General features: G+C 42.4%; 1 protein-coding gene across 1 annotated transcript in view; it reads right to left on the reverse strand.

The window, feature by feature from the left end:
* mboat2a (membrane bound O-acyltransferase domain containing 2a) overlaps window positions 1–27,352 on the reverse strand; it is a 56,524-nt gene that overhangs the window by 2,904 nt on the left and 26,268 nt on the right. Inside the window, exons 2-12 of the mRNA XM_071912730.2 lie at window positions 26,664–26,809; window positions 18,521–18,598; window positions 11,568–11,663; window positions 10,126–10,181; window positions 7,434–7,488; window positions 5,970–6,156; window positions 4,872–5,064; window positions 3,151–3,254; window positions 2,997–3,061; window positions 2,477–2,609; window positions 1,148–1,299 (exon numbers count right to left, since the gene is read on the reverse strand). Of these exons, the coding sequence (XP_071768831.1) occupies window positions 1,148–1,299; window positions 2,477–2,609; window positions 2,997–3,061; window positions 3,151–3,254; window positions 4,872–5,064; window positions 5,970–6,156; window positions 7,434–7,488; window positions 10,126–10,181; window positions 11,568–11,663; window positions 18,521–18,598; window positions 26,664–26,809 (1,265 nt within the window). The remainder of the gene's footprint in view (window positions 1–1,147; window positions 1,300–2,476; window positions 2,610–2,996; window positions 3,062–3,150; window positions 3,255–4,871; window positions 5,065–5,969; window positions 6,157–7,433; window positions 7,489–10,125; window positions 10,182–11,567; window positions 11,664–18,520; window positions 18,599–26,663; window positions 26,810–27,352) is intronic.

Below are 27,352 nucleotides of genomic sequence, written 5' to 3' on the forward strand. Positions count from 1 at the left end.
GTATAAAGTTAGAGTGTTTACTCCATGAGTAACAATTAAAGTATACATGGAAAATAGCTTTGTGCATCCTGTCATACCCATAATATACTTCATGATTAGTCATCGTTAGAGGGAAGTGGCTAGTCATTTGTCGTTTACGTGAAGAAAGAAGATTATCATTCTAGGTTTAGTGGAACAAAAGATGCAGGGAAATCACTGGGAGCTAATCCTGGCCGCTATGTCTCAGTCTTGACAGCTTGGTTATTATTGTTATGGGATTAATGGAGTTATTGCCATGACAACAGAGCAATCTGGTGCACATGGTCTCTGTTTCACCACAGAATAAGAAGTGCAGACCCACTGTGAAGCCTCTTATAGTATGAGCACTGTCCCAATATCTCTGACTGCCAGCTGCTCTTGACCATATTATACAATGCTTTCAGGTGATGTAACACTCTCTGGCAGAAATAGTGGAGGTCCTCAGCTTTTGTACAACTCTTAGTACACTATGGGAGTGACTAGCATCAAAGGGACTAGGACTAAAAACAAGACAAATCTACCTTACCTGACTATTCACTTTTAGTTATAACGTTACTGAATTAACCTACAGCCACACCACAGCGCTCTTTTTCAGATCTAGCTCTTCCTCCTCCCACCACGCTCCACCTTTAATGAGTTTGTTTTATATTGCCTCTCCAGCAGCCACAGGCTGATTTAACAGCAGCCCTCCTCCGAATGACACTGACCGTTGTTGGGCCTTTATTTCACGGAAGCACCTCGGCCCTGTTAGAGCCACTCTTTTATTTCCTCCTCATGAATCCTCCCCACCCTCCGGTCGTTAAGCTGTCTCGTTAACAGTTAGAGCTTGACCAGAGGGAACCAGGATAATGAAAAAGCGCTAATTTCTACATTGTGAGTAGTAACTTCATTTGCATGTTTAATATTACAACGCTGTTTTACACAACAATGGGAAAAATGTGAGCGCCACACAAGGACTGTGCACAAGTGGCTGATCCAGAGAAAGGCTTCACAACATTATAGTATTCTCTCGTGTATTGTGTTACTTTATTTGGAAGAACTCCACAGCACCAATAATAGTACAGCCCAGGGCAATGTGGCACAGCAGAGGCCATAACATCACAGCACAGTTCAATGCAATTTCAAGTACCTGTAGAATTTGAGTGAGGGTCCCACAGCAAGTAGGACAAATGGCACCACCGTGTAACTAATGGCAACCTGAGTCCCCGCCCACGTGATGACATCATAGATGTGCTTGTACGTGTCAGAGACCAGGAAGTACGGTCTGATGTTGTGCCTTATCTGGAAGAGAAGTAAAAAAAAAAACCCAGCTAAATGCTTGACTATAATATAAAACAATCACAATTATATCAAATATTAGTAACATGTAAGTGTAGCTTAACAATAGTGTTGAAATATTCTAAGGAAACATTCCTGTAAGTTTAATTTTTTTATGTAGGATTATTTTTCAAGTAAATGCAAACTGTGACCTTTAAATTGCATGTCATTACTGTATAGAAAACTCTGAGAGAGTGGAATTGAGCTGAAGTGACCTAGTTCCCAAATCCATCATGGCAACAGGCATTACTGCCTAGTTGCTCATTATCTGCTCACTGTTTTTCTTTTTGCCTATACACAATTTTGTTTCTTCTTACTGTATAGCCTCTCTCTTTCTCTCTCTCTCTGTTTCTCTCGCTCACTCTCTTTCTCCCTCTTATAACTCTTCAGAGAAATCTATCACTGAAAATGACTGTGTGGGAGCAGCCAGTAGTTTTATGGTGCAACTGGGTCAGTGGTCACTGTGTCCTCCTGTAGATGAAGAGTAAAGTCCCTGCAAACACACAGTCACCTGCACAAATTTATCGTGTCGACTTTTCAGTTAATCAGCCAGTTAATCTCAAGCCAGTTATTCATCAATGCGTGTCCTCAGGATCATACTGTGTCTCCTCCTGTACCTTCATTCCACTGTCTCTACATAAATAGCCTCTAGTCTACTCCCTTCCCCAGACCAGAGTGAAGAGGTCTGGCTTAACAGAGCTTAGTGGTAATGGCCTGGCACTAAGGCAAGAGAGGTATGAGCTGTACACTACTTTATCATTATCCCCTTACCCTCCATAAAAGGATTTTTTCCTTTGTTCGTTGGTCTGCGAAGTAGCTGTTTGATCATTATTTGGGTATAAAATTATACTTTCTATTCTGGTAACTCAGAAGAACTCTTAGAAGGGAGGTGGAAAAACAAACAAAAGTTGAATTTTGCTAAAATCACTATAATGACTCACTTTCTCCACTAGGATTCCTATGCAGTAACAGTAAAATATACCATTCTATTCTAAGTCAAATCTCTTTTTTATGATTCTCATCTATTTAGCTGGATTTGTCATAAAAAATGTGGAGAACTTCTGGGCTAGCGATAGCTCCGACAGCCATAGGTATAGACATAAGTAGAGATGTAGAGATGTATAGCTGTGTGTGTACTCACTGCACGTGCAGCCATGGTCATGGCGATGCCAGTGAGGAAGGTCAGGTAGTACCCAGGGTAAACCCCGTGCCACATGGCTGACAGCAGGAAGGTGGCAGCAGTGGGGTTGATGGGACAGCGCTCATAGCACACCCTGGGGAGAGAGGACAGACATGGCACACATCCACTGTTTGATCAAAACAATTCACACGGCTGAGAAAACACAAATGAAGAGTTTCAATCCACCATCTGAGAAATTGATGCCTGGCATGGAAATAAAGCAATGAAGGCAATGAGTCATTGCCTTCATTGCTTTATTTCCATGCCAGCCATCCTTTTTGTAAGAGTATATTCTTATATTGTAAGCAAAGGTCTCAAGATGACTCATCTTGAGACCTCTGCTTACAATATATCTATTTTTATGATGACAGAATAATTTGTGTTTTCTAAATATTTGCTGATGAATGTGGTGAAACCTTTGCAAAATGATTATATAGCATTTTTTTGTGGAGGCAAGGTATTACAGCACCTATGCTATTACCTTTTAAGCCAAAGCGCTGTCTGAATATTCCAGTTGTCCAGGAACATCTTGAAACTGGTGGCAAACTGAAATAGGAACCAAAAGTGTTATATTGGACTGTAGCTGTAAAAGGATTTGCTCAGAATATAACTGGTCTCAGAAAACAGAACCTAACCTCAATGTCCAGAATCCTGAGGTTTGAGATCAGGTCCCATCGTGGGGAGCCATCTTTGTTGTATCCATTGAAGCCAAATCCTGCTGCATTGTTGATAGCATCAGCTGCGGGAGAAAAGGAGAAATGTTTCAGAGTCGTCTAGCAGTAAGAGTAGAGGATGACAATGGCTATTCTCCTGATCCAGATCCACATCCTTAGAATACAGAGATTTGAGAAACAGTAAAAGAGACAGATGATGATGTAAGATCACATGTATTCGTCATTGATATGGAGAGCTGTGGTTCACAATTAAGCACTAGATGGCACTGTAACATAATGTAATGCTGTTCCACAAGAAGTCTTCAGTTTCCCTTTTACCTCACAAGATAAAGAGTGGATTAAAACAACCAAAGTCATTGAACCCATCTCAATGAGTTTGAATCAAGATTATACATACAGTTCCCCCAGGCACATTCCTATGGGCTACATAATGCTAATCATGCGAAAATGCAAAATCAACCACATCATAGAAAGATGAGCAGTGTCTTTGAGCCAACCAAAGCAGTTCCACATCTCTGTCAAATTCACATCAGTTGTAACCCAGCCTCATCTCCAAATCCAGACCATCCCTGGGTACAAAGCACAATCTTCAGTCTAAATGAATTATAGATAGAAGAAGGCGTAGATACACAAAGGCCATCCAGGCACAGAACTTGCAGAGGGTACTGCTAACTCATTAGCACTACCAGTCTCTATTTATGCCTGTTAGCATTACAGTTAGGTTCCCACCCATATGGGCTCTTGAAGGCTGATGCCAACATTTTTGTATTAAAGCTGCCAATAGCCAAAATTTTCTGCCAATATTCAATATATTTAAATTTGACCACTTTCATGACAAAACATTGCAAGGATTCAGTGTTTCCTCCAGAATGTTATTCTTGGCAGGATGGAAAAGCCCCTGACTATCTATGGGACGGTATAACTCTCCACTGAAACTATTTTAGGGTTAGCAGCTCCTTAAGGAAGGGTGACCCACCGCACCTATACAATGTTAGGGGAAACTCTGAAACTCTTTTAATCATGATTATTATTATTTGTCTTGGATTCAGGAAACAAAATTATTTTATTTCATTTTTGCACCTCGGCATATATTTTAACTTTTTCCTCCTGGATTTCCCACCAGAGCTGCCTGCTTCTCCATTTTAACTTTTGTTTTGGTCACATGGGTGCACTGTGATTGGTCATGCAAGATGGAGGCGCTTGATATACCAGACTGAGATTTTCAGGGGAACTGAAAGTATAAACAAACACTTCAGTATCACCGAATATTAATCATGAAACCCTAAAATCGTGATATACAGTACAGTTACATACGATTATTTGTGCAGCCCTGATAGCAGGCATCTGATTTTTAATAAAAGGCCAATATCGGCCTGATGCTATCGGTAAAATATATCAGCCTAACCCTAATTACACTTATTACTAAGTTATTAATTCTCACCATTTTACAGTCTGTTGACAGCGGAGACAACCAAATATGCAAAAATCGTAACAGCCAGCATCATGACAGGCCAACAAAAGGGATGTTGAGATTTGATTTGCTGACAACATAATAAAAATTGGATGTCAATCTATGAGCTGGGAATAGGTGTGGACCCCACTAATATGGTAACGCCCGTTTCCTTTCCCTCTGTTCCCTAAAGCATCCTAGAAACATAGAATCAAGTCGCAAATGGACTCACCAAGTGTCCAGACAAAGTAGTATTTGGGCCTCAGAGCCAGCATGGCCAGGTAAAGGTAGATGACCTGTAGATGGAAGGGTGTGGAGGAGATGAAGCCATCGTCTATGGAGCGCTCCACCGGAATCAGCTTACACAGCAACAGATAGACGGCCAGGGAGATGGCACACGTACACAGCTTGGAGATCACATCGTTCTGGGGGAGGTGAGAGGAGAGAGAGGGTTGCAGAGGATCAGTACAGTTCAAGCTCAGCTGTTTGATGTATTACAACACTAATAATAACACCATATTATATTAAACTAGGAACAGTAACCACATACTTGATATTGATATACATTTGGTACTTTTCCTTCTGAAATTCAGTTAAGTTGACTCAAGGTTGACTCGAGTCCTTGAGCATGCTCTCATGCTTTATATTTAGCAACGCCTATATTCCTCCCTGTTCCTTTCTCTTCTGAGAAAAAACAAAAAACAAAAATACAACACACTCAAATCTTGGAGTGTGATTTCAATTATTAGTGCATATGCGGTAAGAATACAGAAGTTACTTGGAGGATTAAGACATTCGCTACATTAAACTCTCAATTCTCTCTCAGGGAAATGATAAAACTAAAGTGCCTGGTAATACCACTATATTTCTCTAAAGAGGACAAAACAGATTATAATTACCCTGCACTCTTAAGAAGTTGCACTGTGGGGAGACTTTATTAATGATAATGTTGTTTCGAACATTACTCAGACATGCACTTAGGAGGGAATTGGATAGCTTGAAGTCCCATTTCGGAATTGTTGACCATAAAAGCTTGTGGTGTATTCAAGTACTCTCTGTAAGTGCTTGACTTGTACATAGGAAAAAAAACAACATTTTGGAACGTTTTTAGCCCACCATAGCTCAAAATACAGGTCTATTTTAAACTAATGTTTGCAAACAACTAGCAAATGCAATCACACCACATGTAACATGTTCATGTGGGCAGCAGGTTTATGAAGAGCAGCAGTGCAAAGAATCAAACCTCAAACCTCCCCACTGCATGCTTGTTTATAAGATTAGCAGCAATTAGACATTCACAACACAACAACTGTATGGTGGTGTGTGCTACCTTGGGCGAGGGCTCGCTCTGCTTGTACTTCCCGTTCTCCTTGCCATTGGCGTTCTCCAGGTGGCGTGGCTGGTAGCCGGTGCCCTCGATGAAGGCCATGTAGTCGTTGTAGGAGCAGGTGGGCCCGGCCAGGATGCCCATGAAGTTACAGTTGTAGCTCAGGTACTCCAGCAAGCTGGGCATCCGTCTGAAAGACCACAGGGAGAGACAAGAGCAAATATATTAGTCTAGATAGAGATACCACAGAGATACACAGACAGAGGGATGAGAGACACATGTAGGAAACTAAAGAAGAAACTGGTAGCACCACAAGCCGGTGGGCCAAATGAGTGCTGACTGCAATGAGAAAAAACACATTGTTTTCTTGTTCTGTTTTATTATGGTTTAATCTATTCCATATCTTATTGGTGGAAATGTAATTCTGCATCCATAGTTTAAGTAAAGTGGGAGGGACTGAGCGCTTTAAATTCAGTTTGGTAAGGAGGCAGCACTGCAGCTGATCGCATTTCTCTGAGCTGGTGGAGTGACTCTGGAGAGTGTGCAGTCTCTCTCCCTTCCCTGCCAAATGTAATCTGCTGGATGGAGGTAGCCAACTAACTGCCTGAACAGAAGTACTTGTTCCGATTGCTAATTCCCCACCTCCCCTGCGGCTGACTCACAGTGACCAAGGCATTTCTGCTTTATAAAGCAAGGGTTTGATGCCTCATATTGGCCTTATAAGGGCACTGGCTGGTTCAGCTCACGATCAGCTGAGCAAATTGTGTTAACCTGTCTTTTATGGAAATCCTCCAATGTGCCTCCCCAAAACCCAGGATGACTCGCATAACTGAAACCCATTCTTTGGTTGCATTACTGCCATGGCAACTGTCAAAGTACATTTACCTCACACTCATGTCAACTTCAATAAATGTACCACACAATGTCTGCCATGATTATGCAAAGATGTCAGTCCTGTTTTCTGCTCTATCTGTCTCTTGTCTCTCTTCTGTTGATCTCTGTTCCCACTATCACCAGTGGTTGTCTATGGCAACTTCATGTCAACTCACAGAAGCAGCCATCGCCCCACCCCATCGCCCCAAGTCCTAGTTTTTACATGCTCGCTGCACTGCTGCTGCACTGTGAAATTGTTTGGAAAAATTCTGCAGTACAAATGCAGGACAGAAAGACGGAGGGTGGGGGCCTCCTACAATACAGGTCACATGAGAGTGGTGAATGTGTGGTTGCCTAGATACCGAACTACTTGACAGCACCAGAGAGTGTGTGAGAGGGGGACCGTGGGGTGATTGCCTATGCACAAAACAATGCACCTTCTACTGAAATGAAGAGCAATGTTCCTTTCAGACTGAGCTCATGAGAAACTTGAATGCAAGTTTAACACAGTGTCAACTTCTTCATTCAGAGGTGAACCCTGATTTGAAATGAATCCATCATCTGGTGCAGTAAAAACATACCTGAGTCACATACCTGACAGCTAGGTATTTCTGACTGAGACTCAGTTGCTCCTCCCTCTTGGCCAAACCTACAGAGAGACACAGAGAGACGCTTGTCACCTTTAAAATGACACTTAATACATTTTCTGATAGACCTGGAAATCATGTTTCATTCATGAAGTAAGTCAATCATTATTTCATTCATGGGTAACATGGGACATGCCTAACAACATAATAGTATAGAGAATAGAATAGCAAACGCATGCTATATTTTTCTACAGACTAAAATTTTTCTATGACTCATTTCACAAAAATTTTAAATCACAGTAAGAAGAAGAGTCATGAGGGGTGTGTGTATAACAACCAAACCCAACAGGGGTCAGAGGTCATTCCCATAGCAACACACAGGGTCAGGGGTCAAGAGTGGATGTGTGAATGGCCCTGCCATGTCAATATTAGCATCCCTCTTCAGCTGAGTTAGCTGAGGACAGGGAAGAGGGAGGGAGGGAAGAGGGAGGGAGGGAAGAGGGAGGGAGGGAAGAGGGAGGGAGGGAGGGAGGGAAGAAGGGAAGAAGGGAGAGCAAGGGGTAGGAAGAAGAGATGATGGGAATGGGAGGGAGGGCTGTTACATAACCTCATTAGAACTCATCATCCAACACAGGATGTTTATCATTAAGAGGCCAACACAAAATTACAGCCAGAACAGTAGTACAAATCAGAACCTAAGATGAGCCCCAGTGCATCTTGGCAAGACATTTCTGACTGGTCTGTTGAAACCGTCTTGCTTGGCTATTGTGGAATTTAGTGGGTTAGTGTGGGTCTGGTCTATTCCTTGGGCTTATCTTGCTTATCTGGCTAAATAGATTATTACCAATCTATTCTCTGTTTATAGCTACTTACAAGAGGCATAATCAAAAAAGGAATGTCCGTTCACTATTTTTATGTTCTCAAAAACTAGATTTTATCAAACAAACTGTGACAATAACATTTCAACCAAACATGGTCTCACAAAAGGTCCTGTCTATTATTGGGCTGCCTGTGGCTATGCAGCTCATTGGGCTGGTGAATGGCTGGCTTTGGTAGGCTATCATGGGGCACCTATTAGGCCAAGCATACAGCTCCTCTTGCAAGGCCATTGCAAGGCTATGTTTAGTCGCACTATGCTGCTCCCCTGGCTGCAGTAAAAGCTCTGCTCCTAATCAAATGAATGGATGAAGGTGAAGTGGAGGGGTTCACTGTGCCTTCTGTACCTCTGCATCCTAGAGAGCTGGAACATAAGCAGTCCCTCTGAATTATTTTACTGTATAAACCCTGTGTGTATGTGTGTGTGTGTGTGTGTGTGTCTGTATACAGAGGAGGCAGGTATCAGGGTGTGACAGCCCTCTGAGGATGGGGATTATAGTCTTAGTTTCTCATTAGAGTCACAGTTGGAAGGAGAATCAGCGACCTGAACAGAAATTAATACACTATACTACCCTATACCACACACACGCACGCACACACACACAGATTGCTATAAGACGACTTATTCTACTTAGTCTGGAACTGCCTGCGGGGACGAAAGACTCCAAGTGGGAGCTAAAACGCTGCGAGAGACTCTCATCATCCTCTCAATCTCTAGTCCTCTCCTCACCACAGACACTTGATCACACTTGTTTATTTTAACCTTGGTGTCAAGTCTCCATCTTTATTTATTGCTCATTAGCAAGTCTGGTGTTTCGGTTATAGCAGCACATCAAACACTCCATTCGCTAGTAAGAGTGGCTTCAAAGGGCTGAGACTGTGACATATCCAGGTCAGCCAGTGGAAAACAAACTGGGCACCTTATTCTGGCACCCAATATCTATAGAACGGAAGATGACAGTGTAAGTAAGCGCATCTATCGGTCTATATACATATTTCACATGCTACAAGGTTGGCCTACTACACATACTTCAGTTCATGTTCTGCCAATATGTCTTAAATAAGCACCCCGGTTAAAGGAGTACTGTCAAGATTTTACATTTTAACTGGCGGCTATTTTTCTGCACCAGAAACCAAGAGGCATAGTTAGCTGTAAGCTTGCAAGCAGTTGTGTTTCTTGGCTTTAATGAGCGAAGACAAAAGAGTAAAGCAACGGTTTCCCACAATGTGACAAGTTCTTAGCAAAGAAAATCAATCAACTAATATTCTAAATGTCAGAGCTTCCCTTTGAGGAAGCAAGCTTGTGACCAGAAGGTCACTGGCGCAAATTCCTGAACCATCTGGGAAAGGGAAAGCAGGTACAGGCAGGGAAAGTGAGAAAGGGGGAAGCACCTTCTTCTGCAACATCTAGCATCAAATTGCCCCTGAGCAAGGCACTGAACCCCCATCTGCTCAGTGACGAAAAAGAGAGAGAGAGAGAGAGAGAGAGAGAGAGAGAGAGAGAGAGAGAGAGAAAGAGAGAGAGAAAGAGAGAGAGAGAGAGAGAAAGAGAGAGAGAAAGAGAGAGAGAGAGAGAGAGAGAACTTGTCACTGCTTTATTATATAAGTGTGTTTATCCTCTCTTTCCGGTTCACTAGTCTGGAAGTCCATTGTCAAAACTCACTACTGGCTTGAAAATGTAGCCATGCGATCTGTTCTCAATTCAAAAGGGAAATGAACTGACTTTTTCACTGTCATACCCACTGCTTTTTGCACAGTGGATACACACGTACCGAAACACACACACGCACACATGCTCGGACACGCATCAGCGCTCGCCTTACCATCGTGTATTTCAAACGCCAAGCTGGTAATCTTCTGTGTGATGACCATCATGGGCCTAATAAAGAACACCAAACAGAGAAATGGGCCAAGTTAACATCCTGAATCTCAAAGCCACTTCACTCTTTACAACTACAGCGCTTGTGTTTATATACAGCACATACAGTCATCACATAGGCTAAAGGGTAGTGTCTGTGAGCATCTGCCAGGAGAGATTCAAACGTACTACACCATCTGTTCCCTGACTTTTTCTCTAGGGGTTAACATTTTTTCTCACATCCTAAAACTTCATTTTGGACAGATATTGTGCAATCTAATCAAGCAGTTACCCTGTTTGCAGGCTAGTAACCTGCTAGTCTACATTTATTCAATTGTTCATTGTATTATTACTGTATAAATATATATTATTCATTGTACCTTACATAGCAGAGACTTTGAAAGGTTTTGGCAGCAAAATGCAAACAATGGCCTTGGATGCCAATTCATTCAGTAGTAATAGTAACAGTATCAGCTGTAGCAGTTGTAGTACTTAAATTACTGCACAATGGGAACTTCCTTTCCTCCAGGATAATGGGAGGCCATTTTAATCTTCCTGCAGCTATTCTTTGGGCCCCGATCTATGAGAAACACTGTGCTGCCCAGTCCCCTCCCTCCTGTCGTAATTCACCCATTCTTCATCAGTGCAAATAAAGCTATACAGCACTGTGGAGTCTGATCTCACATGCATTAGCCTACATTAAGATATACTGTATGCAACCTTCTGTTCATGCTGACACTTGCATCAGCAAGTACAAATTCAGAGTGTTGGATTACTTTACACATGAAAATGTTGGTGGCAGCATAAAGTTAAGCTGCAGGGTTAAGAGTAAGCAATAGGCCAGAAATGTTCTGGTCTGTCAATAAAATTGCTTTGAAAATGATGGACTGTCTGGTCCTGCAGCATGCATTACATCTGGCTATATGGGTCAAACTGACATTCTGAGAAAAACCTGAACTATGTACCGGTATTTGACATTTTCAAGGAAAATAGAGGGATGGGGGAAGACATAGTTGAAAGAGTGAAATCTCTGCACTCGCAGAGGCAGTATGGGTTTGCATTAGGTTGCTAAGCAACTGGCCACCCCCGCCCTTCTGGGTGTGCAGGCTGTCTGCTTCAATTGTCAGACAGTCTGGAGGAGTAGGAACTAACCACAAGGAACTACAGTCTCCATCAACGTACTCCTGCGGACCCAATTGAGCGGCGTCACAGGCTCTTGTTTTTGTTAAGCTTAGTCAGGTTGAGTCATTCCTGATATTCCTCTGACTCTCGCTGGTGACTTCTCTTTTTTAGTTCATAAGCTATTGCTAGGCATCTGGCATTCAAAGTCATATCTGGACAGTTCTCCAGTTTTAAATGAATTCAAGCACTCACAACATTATTGGGAGCTCCATGACATTTGCTTACCCTGTGAAATCTGCAGAGTACATGCCGTAGTCAAACACGTAGACTCGCGTGATCTGACAGAAGCTCAGGTAGCCCAGCGCCACAATGAAGCAGTACCTACAGAGAGAAAGACAGAGACAGAGGAGGAGAGAGAGAGAGGGAGAGAGAGAGAGGGAGAGAAATAAATTAGTTCATATATGGTATATGTAGCTAAATAAATATGAAAAAAGAAAGAAAAACCAAGAAATCCTGTTCTATTTGCCCTAACATTAATTTCCAATGCAAACAGTTCTATCTACACAGTTCTATCTACACAGTGATATGGAACATTTCAGATAGGGTGTCACATGTTGTGAACCTCTTAACCTCAGACGTCTGAGGAGTGACAATAAGCTTTGTTTGTTCAATCGCTCTGCCCCTTCCCATCTCCATCTCTCAAGTGGAACAAGGATTACAGTACAGAACAAAAGACAGTGGTCTTGGCTGCAGTGCAGTGCTAGTGGGGTCAAAACGTGGACAGGAGGGCAGAGGAGGCTCCAATAATGTGTCACTGTCCCTGGAGGAAGACAGAAGACAACGGGAGCTTTCAACAGACGACCAAAGACAGAGCAGCACTGAGGCCTACTGGTACAAAGCTGCTGCAGATTCAGCCTGAAGTCACAGCTAGCTAGATAGCATCCCTCTGCTGCCCACAATAAGAGGATTGTGCTGGTCTGAGAAGCAATAAGACACACAGGGAGAACAGAGAGAACGGCAGTGGTTGAGATCTGTGGGAGTCTGTGGGCCAAGATGCAGTAAAGCCATCATTTTATCTCTATTGCCAAAGACTATTAATACAAGATGAAGAATAATCCACTCACACATGCTCCAATGTTAAGTATTTTCAGACTTTTCGAGAGCACTAGTGTCAAACTCTAAAATCTCTGTAAAAACATTAGTCACTAGCAATCATCACTAACACTTGGCATTTTGCAAATGGCAACGGCAAACACAACACAGAGAAGATGAAGCGGTTACAACGCTTTTTGACCCAAAAGCAACCAAAGAGGCTTCAGCTACTTAGTGGGATTAATCCTCCAGCCAGGCTCTGAGCAGGGAAGGCTGCCTCAGCATGCAGGGCATCTGCAAACAGCTGCACGTCAGTCTGCAAGCAAGCCACAAATTCCACACCACCACCTCCTCCTCCCACAATACTGTCTCTAGCGGGATGCCTTTTCGTGTGTGTTTTGTGTGTGTGTGTGTGAACTCGTACGTTTGTGTAAATGAACGCGCATTCCTGCTTTCTCATTGCAATTCCATGCCATCCCCAGGGCGGCTGCAGAGAAGGCATTGTGGAGAGGAGATAATCGTAATACTGCCCTATTATGCGCTCTGAGCACTGTTTGTGCCCAACCCACACTTGGCATGTCTTCCCTGGGCATAACAGTGCACAGCAATGTTCTTCAGTAGCGTTAGGCTCCTATGGGAGAGAGACTACAGCTCACTAGAATGACCGCTACATTCCCAGACCAGCCCTCCAGCAATAGGGTTCATTTAAATGTGCTGTATGGTTGTCTATTCATTAAGAGTAGTACGGGTGTGTATACTGTGGTAATTTATTCTTGGAACAATGCAGGGTTTTGCAGACTTTTTCATGCAGGAGAAAACTGGTATTTAGCCAAGATCCCCCAAATAGAAGTATGTGTGGCTGATGACCCCCCTCATCTGAGAAATATATCCATTTTTAGATTTTATTTATCACAGAACATTAAGCGTATAATGTATAACCTACTTTCTAGAAGGGTGAAATAATAGCAATAACAGAAATAACAACAGAAGAGTGACACTTTTGATCTACACCCAGTCTCTCATTGTGCTCACTAGCAGATGAAATGCCTTTTTTGATGGATGCTTTTATCCAATGTGCTTTACAGTAACATAAGTGGATACAGTTTTAGCATAGGTGGCATCAGTGGGAATCAAAGCCGAATCTTCATTTTATCAGGAACATCTTGAGTACTTATGAAGGGTCCCCAGACCGCACTTTGAGAACCACTAATCTGTTTCTAGAATGTAGTGTAAGTGGCAAACGTACTTGCCTCAAATGTGCTGAGCTGCTCAAGTGATTCTGATTTTGGAAACCAGCCCAAAAATAGATTTAGATGAGTGTAAGGCAATTTTTCAATGTCATGAAGACCGATCTCAGTCACCTGGTTTCTTAATGGTGGAGACTGGGCATATACTGTACATGTATGACCCCCCTCCGCCAGAATCAAATCTAGTCAACAGTCATTCATCTAATGACACAAATAAGAATATCACAGCCAGACAGGAAATCAAACATCTCAAATCACTCATTTACCTTCAGATTCTGGTCCACAAACTGCAAAGAATGGCCACCTTTTGAGTCATTTGATATAGTATTCAATTCTTAAAACCTTGTTTCCTTTTAACAAGTGAAACAATCTGGGGTGAATAATTTCTTGTTTCACTTGTTTCCAATGCAGTTTTAATGTGCTCAATACTAGACTAAATGGATATTTTTTGCATTGCAGAACAGGTAAAATTTTGTCTGTCGACTCGCACAGCCATCTAAAAGCGTTCCTCAAAAACTCTCAATCTCAATCCTCAGCAATAACCCTATTTCACCAAGATTAGCTTTCTCTACCGGCGGCACACGGCAGCGATATTCAGTCAGGATATGAGCTATGTGCTACAGCAGCTATATTTGCAGTGGGCCCACCAGGGATCCTGTCTTCATCCTGATGTGATTTGCGTTTGTGTAATTTACAGCTCAGAGGGGGGTCTTTCATTCCCACTCAGGGCCTCAGATGGAGCCTAGGACTAAAGTAGGCTGGCTCCCCGCTGTGGGAGAGCGGTAGACGGGTCAGCGCGCAGACGAGCGGCCCCCAGGAGAGCCGCAGGTCGGTTGCAGACACATGGAGCGATAAAAATCAACAAGCTATAAATAAAGACATGTTTGAACACTCCAAGACCTTTCTGAGTTTGTGTACACGTACAGCAAATGCCTCTAAGCACACTTCATGCTCGTACAAATACATACACAGATCCAGAGGATATTTCCATCTGTTCAGCGTGGAATTATGAGAGGCAGGAAGAATTTCACACGCTCATCTCTGTCCATCTGCCCACATACACCAACTTGCCCACAACCACATGCTATGTACGAGAGGCTTTGCAAGTGTCATCACTGTGATGCTTTCACAACAAAACACACACCGAATCAAACTAAATGACATGCTAATGGTATCGATACAATTTCTCAATTTGCCATAAAGGTAGCAGGGTAACATAGTGAATAGGGGAACACTTTAACCAGAGAACCCAGGTTCAAGACCCAGTGTTGAGGCCTGCTGAAGTGTCCTTGAGCTGCTAGATTGGGGCTGGGACTGGAGCTGGTGGGCTGGGTGAATAACTAGATCTGTCAATTGTTCACAAGACCATTTTTCCTTACCTTCCTAGTCTTAGCGAAACCCGTCAATCCTCCTGAAAGCCAGTCAGTCAACCCCCAGTGCTTGACTTAATTAACAGGCATTATGTTAATACTGAATAGCACCGTCTCCCAGAAAAATACAGACTTGTCACAGAGTAATTTTACTTTACTTGACTAGAATAGCCCTTTAAAAAAATGCTAAGTAGAATAGGTTACGGAGTAAGATGTCGACTTGAATGGAATACATTTTGTCCATGCCTGAAAGCAGGTGTTGTGAAAGAGAACAGTCCCAGTTATTATGATTTGGTTCTGGTTCTTCTTTAGTGCCAGTATAAATAAAAGAGGGCACTTTCATGTCAGCAAGCTTTACTTTCACAGCCTTCTCCATTGGTCACACCACATCCACAGGATTTCACAGTTTCCCTCATAATGACTCTCTCTCTCTCTCTCTCTTTCTTTCTCTGTCTCTCTCTCACACACACACACACACACACCATTACCTCTTTAAAACTTGCTGCCATTCAAAAGAAGCGTGAAAATCACACAGACGGCTTTAAACTATCAATCACCATTCGACACGAAATACAGTTTCTTACACATGCTTCTACCTTTCCTCACATGAAAGACTGAACAACAGCATGGTTCTGTTTAGAAAAAAAACACTATCATTGTAACTTTCCTTTGACCTCTCTAGGGCTGGGTAATATACCTTATTTTAAAGGTGCTACATGTAGCATTTTAACATCAACTAATACAACATTAATATTGACAACACAGATTGGCAACCTCTACACTGCATTTTACATTGTACATCACAGGAAATCTGTTTGCTTTATGGCACAGAGGGATATTGCTTTATGGCACAAAACAGAAATAGGGCTGCTGTTCTTTCATCGCAAATAGAGCTAAAGTTTCTCGCCATGGCAACATCCTCTTTGCAACAGGAAGTAACAAGGTTTATGGGAAATGTGGTCTTAATTTTGAGAAATGCTAGCACCAGCAATAGCACTGGGTACCAATCATCTTGACATGGTCTCATTTGTAAGGTATCACAATAGTTTGACAATGATATATTGATGTTTCAAAATACCACATGGAGCACCTTTGAAGTACTGGTACGGATTCACACAAAGGTATGTGTTTTTAGAAAGTAGCTTTATAATAGTAATACTATTTAGTTACAAAAATGACATCAAAAAGACATCACATGACAGTGTAAATAGTGTTGGAAAATTTTTATTCTGTCAAATATCTTCTTTTAAACCCCAAATGCAGCCACAGTGCCTAACTTTCATTGGCAGCCACTGTGTGTTAATACTGCATCATGGAACTGTAGCAGACAAGGAAATTCTAAAGTGACATTGTCAACCAGTAGGCGGCGCTGTGTTAGCACTTGAGGCGAGAGGGGAAGCACCTGTCTAGAACATTCCCTGGCTGTTCCAACACATTCAACAGGTGAACCACTAAACTGAGCTACGTCCAGGAGAGAGAGGAGGGGAGTGAGAGAGACAGAGTGAGAGAGAGAGAGAGATCTGCAGCTGCAAAAGAGTGAATGGCATGAAATATGATGCCCACCACTGAACAAAGAGTTTCTCGTCTGTCCACAGCCACACTAAGCCCAGTTCACATTCATAGCCATTCCCACAGTCCAGAAAAAGAGCTTTTAGCAACTCCATAAAGCTGTCACTTACACTGCACTCACTGTACGCACTCCCCAAGCGTAATGTGTTTGAGTGGGAGTCCAGGAGACGACAACAAATAGGGATAACACAACATGCCCCAATGTCACACACACAGTACGCTGGTCCTGGGTGTGATGTGCTGTACAGAGCATGGTCCTCCAGTTCGTCCACTGTCTGGCTGCTGTTACTGCATCAGGAAGGTCACATAAAGTAATTTTAACCAGAAGAGAGGGAGCTGGCCGTTGCTAGCAAACTGTGCAACAGTGTATATATCCAGTTTTGTTCTGCTCCATTTCATCTCTACTGAGTGGTATTATCACTGGCAGTGGTCCTAGCCCTCGGTGCGTTGTGTAATCTCTACTATGAAAACATAAAGAGGAGGGATTGCGGATAGAGAGGGATGGAGATGGAGAGAGATGGACACAGAGACGGTAACTTATATTAAAGATGGATAGAATGGGACAAAGAAATGCAGAGAAGAATGGACAAAGAGAGACAGAGAGAGAGAGAGAGAGAATGACTTAAGATGTAGGGACTAGACTGGATAGAATAGGACAAGTGGGGTAAAAGAAGAAAAGCTGAGAAGAAGGGGCACCTATATATGCTGTGAAAGGAGAATATTCATTGGTAGGCTGTGTACAATGAGGCAAGCTGGGAGTTTCGCTCAAGGTCTCCACATATAAAAGCCTTGACTGTGCAGCAGACAGAAGGGTAACTCAAAGAGTGAAGGCCACAGGTTAGACTTGGGGATTACTCGTATACTCCGTCTCAAAGCACATGCAGACACACCCCAAGTTAAATCTCAAACTGTTGCTACGATAATCGCACATTTGTTATGCAAAAACCTGTGGTAGTGGGTTCAACGCTCTCTGCCTCTGCAAACATGAGCGTGTCACTGTGCCCTGTCCCTCTCCTTTTCCTCCCTCCTCCTGACCCAAACAGAGAGCAGCAAGCTGGAAGCTGAACTTTAAACCAGATATTCCCAGAGGTGCTGTTCAAAACCACGAGCAGCCACAGCAGGAGCATGTCATCAAGCCCCATCTCTCAGTATCTGGCCTCAGAAAACCCCAAAACACAAAGGCTGGATGAACTTTATCTCCGGTGTAGGTGTGGACTAATCCAGGTTGAGTTGGTTTGACTTGGGTGACAGCTGCACTCTTCAATTTCAAAAACCACTAAGAGGGAAAGGACATGACTTATCTGCCCACTTAGACAAGAGCCGGAACAGCAGGCCAGCAGCTTACTAATGCTGTGTGGAGAGGGTTTAACTGCCAGGCAATATGCGATATGGCACAACATCTGATGTAAAGCTTTGCTGTATGTTGAAATGTCATGTTTTAGTATGGCTAAACAAAGCCACATGTTATAGGTCGGTGTCACTCTGTCATCAGGATATGAGTCCATTCTTTCTGACAGCAGTTGCTATTGTGATGAATGTTTTGTTAGCATCTATTTAGGGTGTTTTACCCAGAGGGAAACTTCCACTGTTTACACCTGCCCTCATAACCTTGAATCCTGGTAAAAATAACAGCAAAGACAACAGTGTGCGTGCGTGTGTGTGTGTCTGTCTGTGGGGTGTCTTGATGAGCCATGGTCACAGATGGAGGCCTGGGGGGCAGAATCATTGCCATCATGACCCAGGCTCATCTGCCCCCCAAAACACAACAAACCACACAGTAGCAACAACACCAAAATGGCACAACAATCTGTAAATCTGAAACATTCTGTGTTCTGGTTGTTAAAGACTTTCAATTGCTACTTTCTTGTATTAAGTAGCAACCCCAAAAGATATGGCATGGCACAGGGACAAATTAACAAATGATGTTCGTGCATTTCATTTGTGTTTCACTTCCTCTTACTTGTGCATGTGCTCCAGGCCGACGAAGACCATGACGCTGTAGGACAGACCGCTCTGCACCAGGAAATGGAGGGCGTACCTGTGGAGGGACAGACACCATAAACCATAAACAATAAGATACTTTACTGAACCCCGTGGGGAAATTCTCTTTTCACTTTCCCAGAGTGCAGTGTCAGCTGCAGATCAGCCCTCCTGGAGCTGGCAGGGATTCAGGGTTTTGCTCAAGGACACTGATGACGCTTGCCGACCTGGAGTTTGAACCCGGGTCCTCTCGTTTAGGGACAGTCCCTCTAACCCCTAGGCCAGCCTGCCACCACATTAGACTTTAACAGCTTCTTGATTTGGTTTTAATATTCCATACTTCTTAAGACACACTCCCTTTCATTACTCTTTCTATATCAGTCTCCATTTGCTCTCTGTACTACCTTCCACCCCTTGCTCTGTCATCCCATACTATCATTAAGAGGAGGAAAGAGCAGCATTATGAAACCCCAGTCACACCATCAGCCATGTGATGTCAGACCTTTGTAACCAGTAATGTGTCATCTCCACTCCCAGGGCATAGCGTGACACGACAGTGACCATCACCATCGCAACGCACCATTAATCGCTTCCTATGCCTTCAAGCCCCATGATTCCTCATACCACATCCTGACAGCGAGGCATGTGTGTGTATGTGTGTGTGTGTGTGTGTGTGTGTGTTTGTGCACGCATGCCCGTGCACTCTAAAGCCATGTCGTGATCAAACACCGACTCTCAGACAGACTTGCACTCCCTCCCTTCCCCTGACACACACACAAACGGCACACACAGACACACACACACACACACACACAGCAGAAGCAGCTTCCAGATGGGTCTTTGAAGGACGCTGTGTGTGATGCTCCCAACACCAAGCCCTCCAGGAGAGGAGAGATGCCACACTGTGTTAGTAGCAAGTCAACGGAGAGGGCAAGGGCAGCAGGGGTTGGCGGGAACAGGGGAGGATGGGCTGGGTGAACTGACTGAACTCCATGGCAGATGAAAGGGTTAATAATGCAGTAATGTCTGAGGGAGGGAGAGAGATTGGTAAAAAAAAAAAAAAAGACAGAGAAGAGACAAGAAGGATCTCTCATATTCTTATACAAAGGGATACTGTACCTTCTGACCTATTAGCTTGGCAAGTGATAATCAAAATATGCTCACATGCCTGGAAAACCCGAAATGAACAGTCAGTCTCCACTGACTGAGGAAGTATTTCAACTGTTCAACAACATCCAACTGTTTTCTCCAGCGACACACACACAGAAACAAGCTTGTATGTATGACATGAGAGGGGATACATCCTAAAATAAACCCGCATTCTGCAGCATCTGCTAGGCAGCTCCCCCAGGGCTGCAGCCAGGTGCCCTCTAAGATAGGAGAACAGTGTGTGTGTGTGTGTGTGTGCGTGTGTGTAAATGTGAAAGTGTGCAAGTGTGTGCATACATGCGTTCATGCATTACCTACATGTGTGCATGACACTGAATTACTGTGACCTAACTTGAAATTATTTTCCCCTATTGTTTTAATCTAAATACGACCTCATTATATGGCATGTTTTTACGGCAGTGTAAATCTCAATTTAACTGATAAGACCAGTTTTTACTCCTGTAATTGCTGTATAATTTAGATAGTAGAACATGTCTAAAAGACTCAGCCAGGGGCCTTCAGCCAAGGACAATAAATACCATATGCTGGCTTTGTAAAATGTGTCTGCTCCAAATATTTATATGGGCTTATGCTGTATTAATTACTGTAGCAAATAAAACTCACTGGCAGCCTTTTGCAGACATAAAGTTCGCATATTGATTCTTTAGTCCAATTAAACAAAGAGCCTTTCATGCCTTGGTAAAATGGAGGGGATATATGGTGGTTCTCGCGAGGAGTATTGATTTGCCTTTGACTGATTAGTACTATTAAGTTGGCCAGTCCACCTTAAAAGTGCTGAAATTCCTGTGAATTTTTATTTCATTTCATTCTCGGAAAACACAGAGGGAGTGCTGAGTTTACATATATAAAGAGGAACACAAAGAACTGAACTGAAACACCCACTCTACAGTATATAAGTGCCATAAGATATGATGATAATAAATAATAATAAACAGAAACCAATGCTGATCTGATAGATTTATATAAATTATGACAGATGTCAGTCCATGTGCTGCGGTGTGAGTCACACCCTGTGCCACTGCTATGCCATGCTTCAGCTAAAAAGTTGTGTAACTATTGAGAATAAAGGAACTAGACTACATCGCTGCGGCTAGTCACAACAAATCACATGATCCGACCGCCACTCAGTGTCATTCGAATCGTACACATGGACAGTTTCTCTGCAAGGGGATCAGATAAAGGCCTATCAATCACTGAGCTGGCCAGGCAAGGCAAGGCAAGGCAAGGCAAGGCAAGGCAAGGCAAGGCAAAGGCAAGGCAAACTTTATTTATATAAACACATTTCATACACAAGGCAAATACAATGTGCTTCACATAAAACAGAAAAAATACATAAAATTACATTAAAAATGAAAGAAAGAAAGATATTGAGCAGTCACTCACACTGGTGACACCTCTGGTCAGCCAGTATAACTTCTCTGAGAGTGACTCCCTCAATTTTTCCTCTCAAAAGGAAATCAATTTAGATGAGATCTTGAAGGATTCTTCGAAGGATTCTTCGAAAGAGCCTAGAGTCTTTCCAGTGGTCTTACCCCACCCTATAGGCAGGCCCCACAGCCCCTATAGGACTTGTAAATGTTCCTGTAGAACAATACACAGATCATCTAAACAATTACAATTATAAACTTCAAGAAATCCTTCAATTCTCAATACAGGTTTGAGGATCCCGTCAGAGTGGATAAACTACTCACCAGAGTTCCTCTAGACTTCTGTTGGGATCCTGTTTGTGACGCCAATTGATGAATAATTTTGTATAAAATAGGTAAAACATAAATAAAAGAAATAAAAGAAATAAATAAAGATAACACCTGTTACATCTACATTCAGATGATTTAGCAGAAGGCCACAGAGAAAAGGAATGTTTTGAGCCGACTTTTAAAAGAGCTGACAGTGGGAGCACATCTCAGTGCTTCTGGAAGTTTATTCCAGTAATTGGGAGCATAATTACTAAAAGCAGCTTCACCTGATTTAGTTTTCACCCTGGGAACAACTAACAGACCGGTCCCAGATGACCTCAGAGGTCTGGGTGGCTCATATCCTAAGAGCAGGTCAGAAATGTATTTTGGAGCTAAGCCATTTAGCGCTTTATAGACAAGCAGCAGAATTAAAATCAATTCTATGGCACACTGGAAGCCAGTGCAGTGACCTAAGAACTGGTGTACTGTGTTCTGTTTTCTTAGTCTTAGTCAGAACTCTGGCAGCAGCATTCTGAATGAGCTGTAACCGCCCCAGAGTGTTTTTGGGGAGACCGGAGAGAAGACCATTGCAGTAGTCTAACCTGCTGGTAATGAAAGCGTGTATCAGCTTTTCTAAATCGGGTTTTGACATAAGACCCCGTACTTTGGTTATATTTTTAAGATGATAAAAGGCTGATCTTGTAATGGTATTGATATGTTTGTTAAAATTGAGATCAGCATCCATAATAACACCAAGATTCCTAGCTTGGTCTTTACTCTTGAGAGACAGGGAGTCAAGGTGAGCCCTAATTGTCTGCCTCTTTTCCTTAGTACCAAAGATAATTACCTCAGTTTTGTCTTTATTTAGCTGAAGAAAGTTTTGGCACATCCAGTCATTAATTTCCTCAATACACTGAATCAGAGAATCTACAGGACCAAAGTCACTTGAAGAAAGAGATATATAGAGTTGAGTGTCATCTGCATAATTGTGGTAGTGAATGCTATTTTTCTGCATGATATGTCCTAGTGGAAGCATGTAGAGGTTGAATAAAAGAGGACCAAGGATTGAGCCTTGTGGAACTCCACATGTCATACTGACCCTTTCAGAGACAAAGTCACCGATAGACACAAAGTAGTTTTCTGCCTTGCAGGGAGGTCTTGAACCAATTTAAGACCGGGCCAGAGAGTCCAACCCGATTTTCTAGTCTATCTAATAATATTGTGTGATCAACAGTGTCAAATGCAGCATTGAATCTGTGTTTATACGAAGATCATTCACAACTCTAATAAGGGCTGTCTCAGTGCTATGATGGGGTCTAAATCCGGATTGGAAATGGTCAAAGTGAGCATTTGAAATTAAATAGTTGTTAAGCTGGTTGAAGAGAATTTTTTCCAGGATCTTACTAATAAAAGGGAAATTGGAAATAGGTCTGTAATTACTTATCACAGAGGCATCCAGGCAACTCTTCTTTAACAGAGGCTTAATAACAGCAGTTTTCAAAGCATTTGGGAAAACACCAGACAAAAGAGAGCTGTTAACAATTTGCAATAGCTCATTCGCCAAACAGCTAAAAGCATTTTTAAAAAAGCTTGTGGGCAGAGGGTCAAGGCAGCAGGTGGACGACTTAAGCTGTTGTATAGTGTCCTCAAGTGTTGTGTAGTCAATAGCAGTAAAATTTGCCATATTACTTACATTATTTATGTGTGAAGGAAATGGAGGCATAACCTTCCTGTTAGACATGGAAGCACTGATAGTAGGGCTGCAGCTATCGATTATTTTAGTAATCGAGTATTCTACCGATTATTCCATCGATTAATCGAGTAATCGGATAAGAAATACTTTTGCTTTATTAAAGAGCAATAGTAAATATACAAAAGAGAAAAGCTGTCCGCACGAAGCTGTCCATACGACACTGTGATTTACTGAAAACGAGGTGAAATAATTATTATTATTGATATTTATTACTAGGCCTAAATATCATACAAGTTCATAAGACTGGCTAATGTACATTTATTTACTATGTTGAAGGGTTGCCCTACACCTGCTGACCCTACTCACTGCAATCAAACTAAACTGAATATACCTGCTGTATTGGACTGGTGCATTTTAGGCTCCAATTGCTACTTACACCACCTGATATTTTGCTTTCTGGGGTATTTTATGCATCACTGTGAGGGGAGTAGGTGTGTGTGTGTGTGTGTGTGTGCGTGTGTGTGTGTGTGTGTGTGTGTGTGTGTGTATGTGTGTGTGACTATCATAATAATAACATGAATGAAGCTCAGGCTTTCACAAATTGACTGCAGCATTTTATTTTCTGTGGTTATTTTCTTGAGCAAAACCTAGCTAACTTAGGGACATCATAACTAGCCACCATATTGATTTACGTTCTTAACTAGCCATTACATATAGCCATAATTAACGTGCATTCTTTACTAGCCTTCATCTCATCCCGTTTTAATATTAAGTGCTGACTCCGCCCACCCGGGCCTGTTTCGGGGTACGCCGGTAGCAATTACAAGTGGACCCTATCCTACAGTCCCTGCTCTCAGCAGAGGGAGGGGGCTACACTGTGTGGGAAGCGCTGTGACCGTCAGACCCCTCTGGATTAGACAAGCAAGTAGAGAAAACCGGCATCAGCCGAACCAATTTATTGCCAAATACTTTGGGATTCAACACATTAACATTGCTTCCCATGGTCAGAAAAAGTCGGCAGATTTGTCGCTAGTCGCTTTTGAGAAATAAAGTCGCCAGGGGGGTCTGAAAAGTCGCTAAGTCTAGCGACAAAGTCGCCAAGTTGGCAACACTGGATCCGAAACTTTGGACACTTTCTGTCGTTTTCTCTGGCCTGTCTCTTCTCTTCGCCCCTCGCTATTTTCTCTTTCTCCAGCACGTTGTGCAACAGTAATAATCATCCGTGCGAAACACTGAGTGTGTATATAGTTATATGGATTAAACGAAGCTTCGATGCAAAGAATTTGCATCGATGATTTTTAGTAATCGAGTTACTCGAGGAATCGTTTCAGCCCTAACTGATAGTTTGTCTGATACAATCTTATCACTGAAAAAGGCGGCAAATTCATTACATTTAGCAGTAGAAAGAAGCTCTGGGGCAATTGATGCTGGGGGTTTTATCAGTCTATCAACAGTAGTAAAAAGTGTACGTGCATTGTTTGTATTTTCACTAATGATCTTGGCAAAAATGCTAAGCAGGTAGCATTTCACCTGCTTAGCATTTTCCCGCTAACTGGCTGGCTGGCTAGTGTTTCCTTGGCCTGCTCCACTGTACACAAACACATGCACACACACACACACACACACACACACACACACACACACACAAACAGAACAGGGGCACTTTGGGAGGCAGTCTGCCAGAGGTACGGTGGGTTGTCTATTATAGGGCAATAGCTTTCTAATTGGATATCAATTACTCCTCGATCGACCCATTTACCTTGGCAAGGCTGAAGATGATGAAGAGGGGGGGTGAGAAGATGAGGGAGGGGAGGGGAGTGAGAGGAGAGAAGGAAGAGGATGGCAAAAAAAAAATCCACCCTAAAACAAACTAATTCTGTGTAATTTCTGGGTGCATTTTGTTATTTGGTGGTGTAATTTTCTTATTCCCATGGATAACTGGCCAAACTTAAATGATGTATATGGAGCTTCTAGTGTGCCAACCTTATTATTAGACAAGTTCAGTGATTAATTATTATTTATTAATTAATAGATACATTTAAAAACAATTTAGAAAGTGATTAAAGTCAAATCTACATGATGCAATTAATGACTCAGCCAGGGGCCTTCAGCCAAGTACAATAAATAGCATATGCTGGCTTTGTAAAATGTGTCTGCTCCAAATATTTATATGCTGTATTAATTACTGTAGCAAATAAAACTCACTGGCAGCCTTTTGCAGACATAAAGTTTGCATATTGATTCTTTATTCCAATTAAACAAAGAGCCTTTCATGCCTTGGTAAAATGGAGGGGATATATGGTGGTTCTCGCGAGGAGTATTGATTTGCCTTTGACTGATTAGTACTATTAAGTTGGCCAGTCCACCTTAAAAGTGCTGAAATTCCTGTGAATTTTTATTTCATTTCATTCTCGGAAAACACAGAGGGAGTGCTGAGTTTACATATATAAAGAGGAACACAAAGAACTGAACTGAAACACCCACTCTACAGTATATAAGTGCCATAAGATATGATGATAATTTTTGGAGGAGAGCTTTTTAAATAAACAGAAACCAATGCTGATCTGATAGATTTATATAAATTATGACAGATGTCAGTCCATGTGCTGCGGTGTGAGTCACACCCTGTGCCACTGCTATGCCATGCTTCAGCTAAAAAGTTGTGTAACTATTGAGAATAAAGGAACTAGACTACATCGCTGCGGCTAGTCACAACAAATCACATGATCCGACCGCCACTCAGTGTCAGTCGAATCGTATACATGGACAGTTTCTCTGCAAGGGGATCAGATAAAGGCCTATCAATCACTGAGCTGGCCAGGTAGCATTTCACCTGCTTAGCATTTTCCCGCTAACTGGCTGGCTGGCTAGTGTTTCCTTGGCCTGCTCCACTATACACAAACACACGCACACGCGCACACACACACACACAAACAGAACAGGGGCACTTTGGGAGGCAGTCTGCCAGAGGTACGGTGGGTTGTCTATTATAGGGCAACAGCTTTCTAATTGGATATCAATTACTCCTCGATCGACCCATTTACCTTGGCAAGGCTGAAGATGATGAAGGGGGGGGTGAGAAGATGAGGGAGGGGAGGGGAGTGAGAGGAGAGAAGGAAGAGGATGGCAAAAAAAAAAATCCACCCTAAAACACTAATTCTGTGTCATTTCTGGGTCCATTTTGTTATTTGGTGGTGTAATTTTCTTATTCCCATGGATAACTGGCCAAACTTAAATGATGTATATGGAGCTTCTAGTGTGCCAACCTTATTATTAGACAAGTTCAGTGATTAATTATTATTTATTAATTAATAGATACATTTAAAAACAATTTAGAAAGTGATTAAAGTCAAATCTACATGATGCAATTAATAAAACAATTAAGAAAATGTTCATTAACTGTGTCACTTAATAATTCCATTTAATTATTCTGTCTGAGCAGCAATATCCTTTATCCTTTTTTTTTTCTCTTTTTCTGTGGAAGGGAGGAAGGAGCGAAGGATGAGAGGATGGAGAAGACAGCGAGCGAGGAGGGAGCCAACGAAAGGAGAGAAGCGGGGAATGACCAGAGAGGAGTGACTCACCAGCCGAAGCAGAAGAGAGCCAGGTAGAAGCCCAGCAGAGTGGCCACCACATGTCTGATGAAGGGACTGGTCTTACTGGGGTGGAGGTAGAGCCGGAACCACAGCGCTGTCAGCAGGGCGAACAGCTGGCACACCACAAAGTTCACCTGCACAGAGGAACAAACAGGACATTATGAGACAACAGGAAGGTAAACTCCAAAGCCCAGTTGCGTGAAAAAAACTGAGGTCTTTATCCCTAAACCTTTCCTTACTGGTCACCTAATCCTTGGCTGAGTTGCAGCTCCTTTTTTGCCATCCTTACAGTATCGTGCAGTTAAAGAAACATTCTTATATCATAACATTATCATTTTTTGAGCATTGCATTTATTTTCCTTTGAAAAAAATACATAGAAAACTGCTCTGTTTGGTTTGCTGTTTATAAATCATAGTGACATGTTTCATATTGACATGTTTCATACACTCATATTTCATCAGAATACATGCATATACGCACACACATACAAAGGAACAGTAATAATGTAACTAAGTAAGCAGTGTTTGAGATTCTGACAATATGAGTGAAAAATAGAGGACCGCGGTAGCATGAAGGTTAGAAAAGCAGGCTTGAATGGAAGGCAGGGAAGAAAACCGCAGACTGGAAGAGGAATCTGGCTGGAGAGAGCGGGTGGGTAACCCTCTCCCGTCCTTGT

The sequence above is a fragment of the Centroberyx gerrardi genome, chromosome 17 (genome assembly GCF_048128805.1).
Source record: "Centroberyx gerrardi isolate f3 chromosome 17, fCenGer3.hap1.cur.20231027, whole genome shotgun sequence".
Taxonomy (NCBI): domain Eukaryota; kingdom Metazoa; phylum Chordata; class Actinopteri; order Beryciformes; family Berycidae; genus Centroberyx; species Centroberyx gerrardi.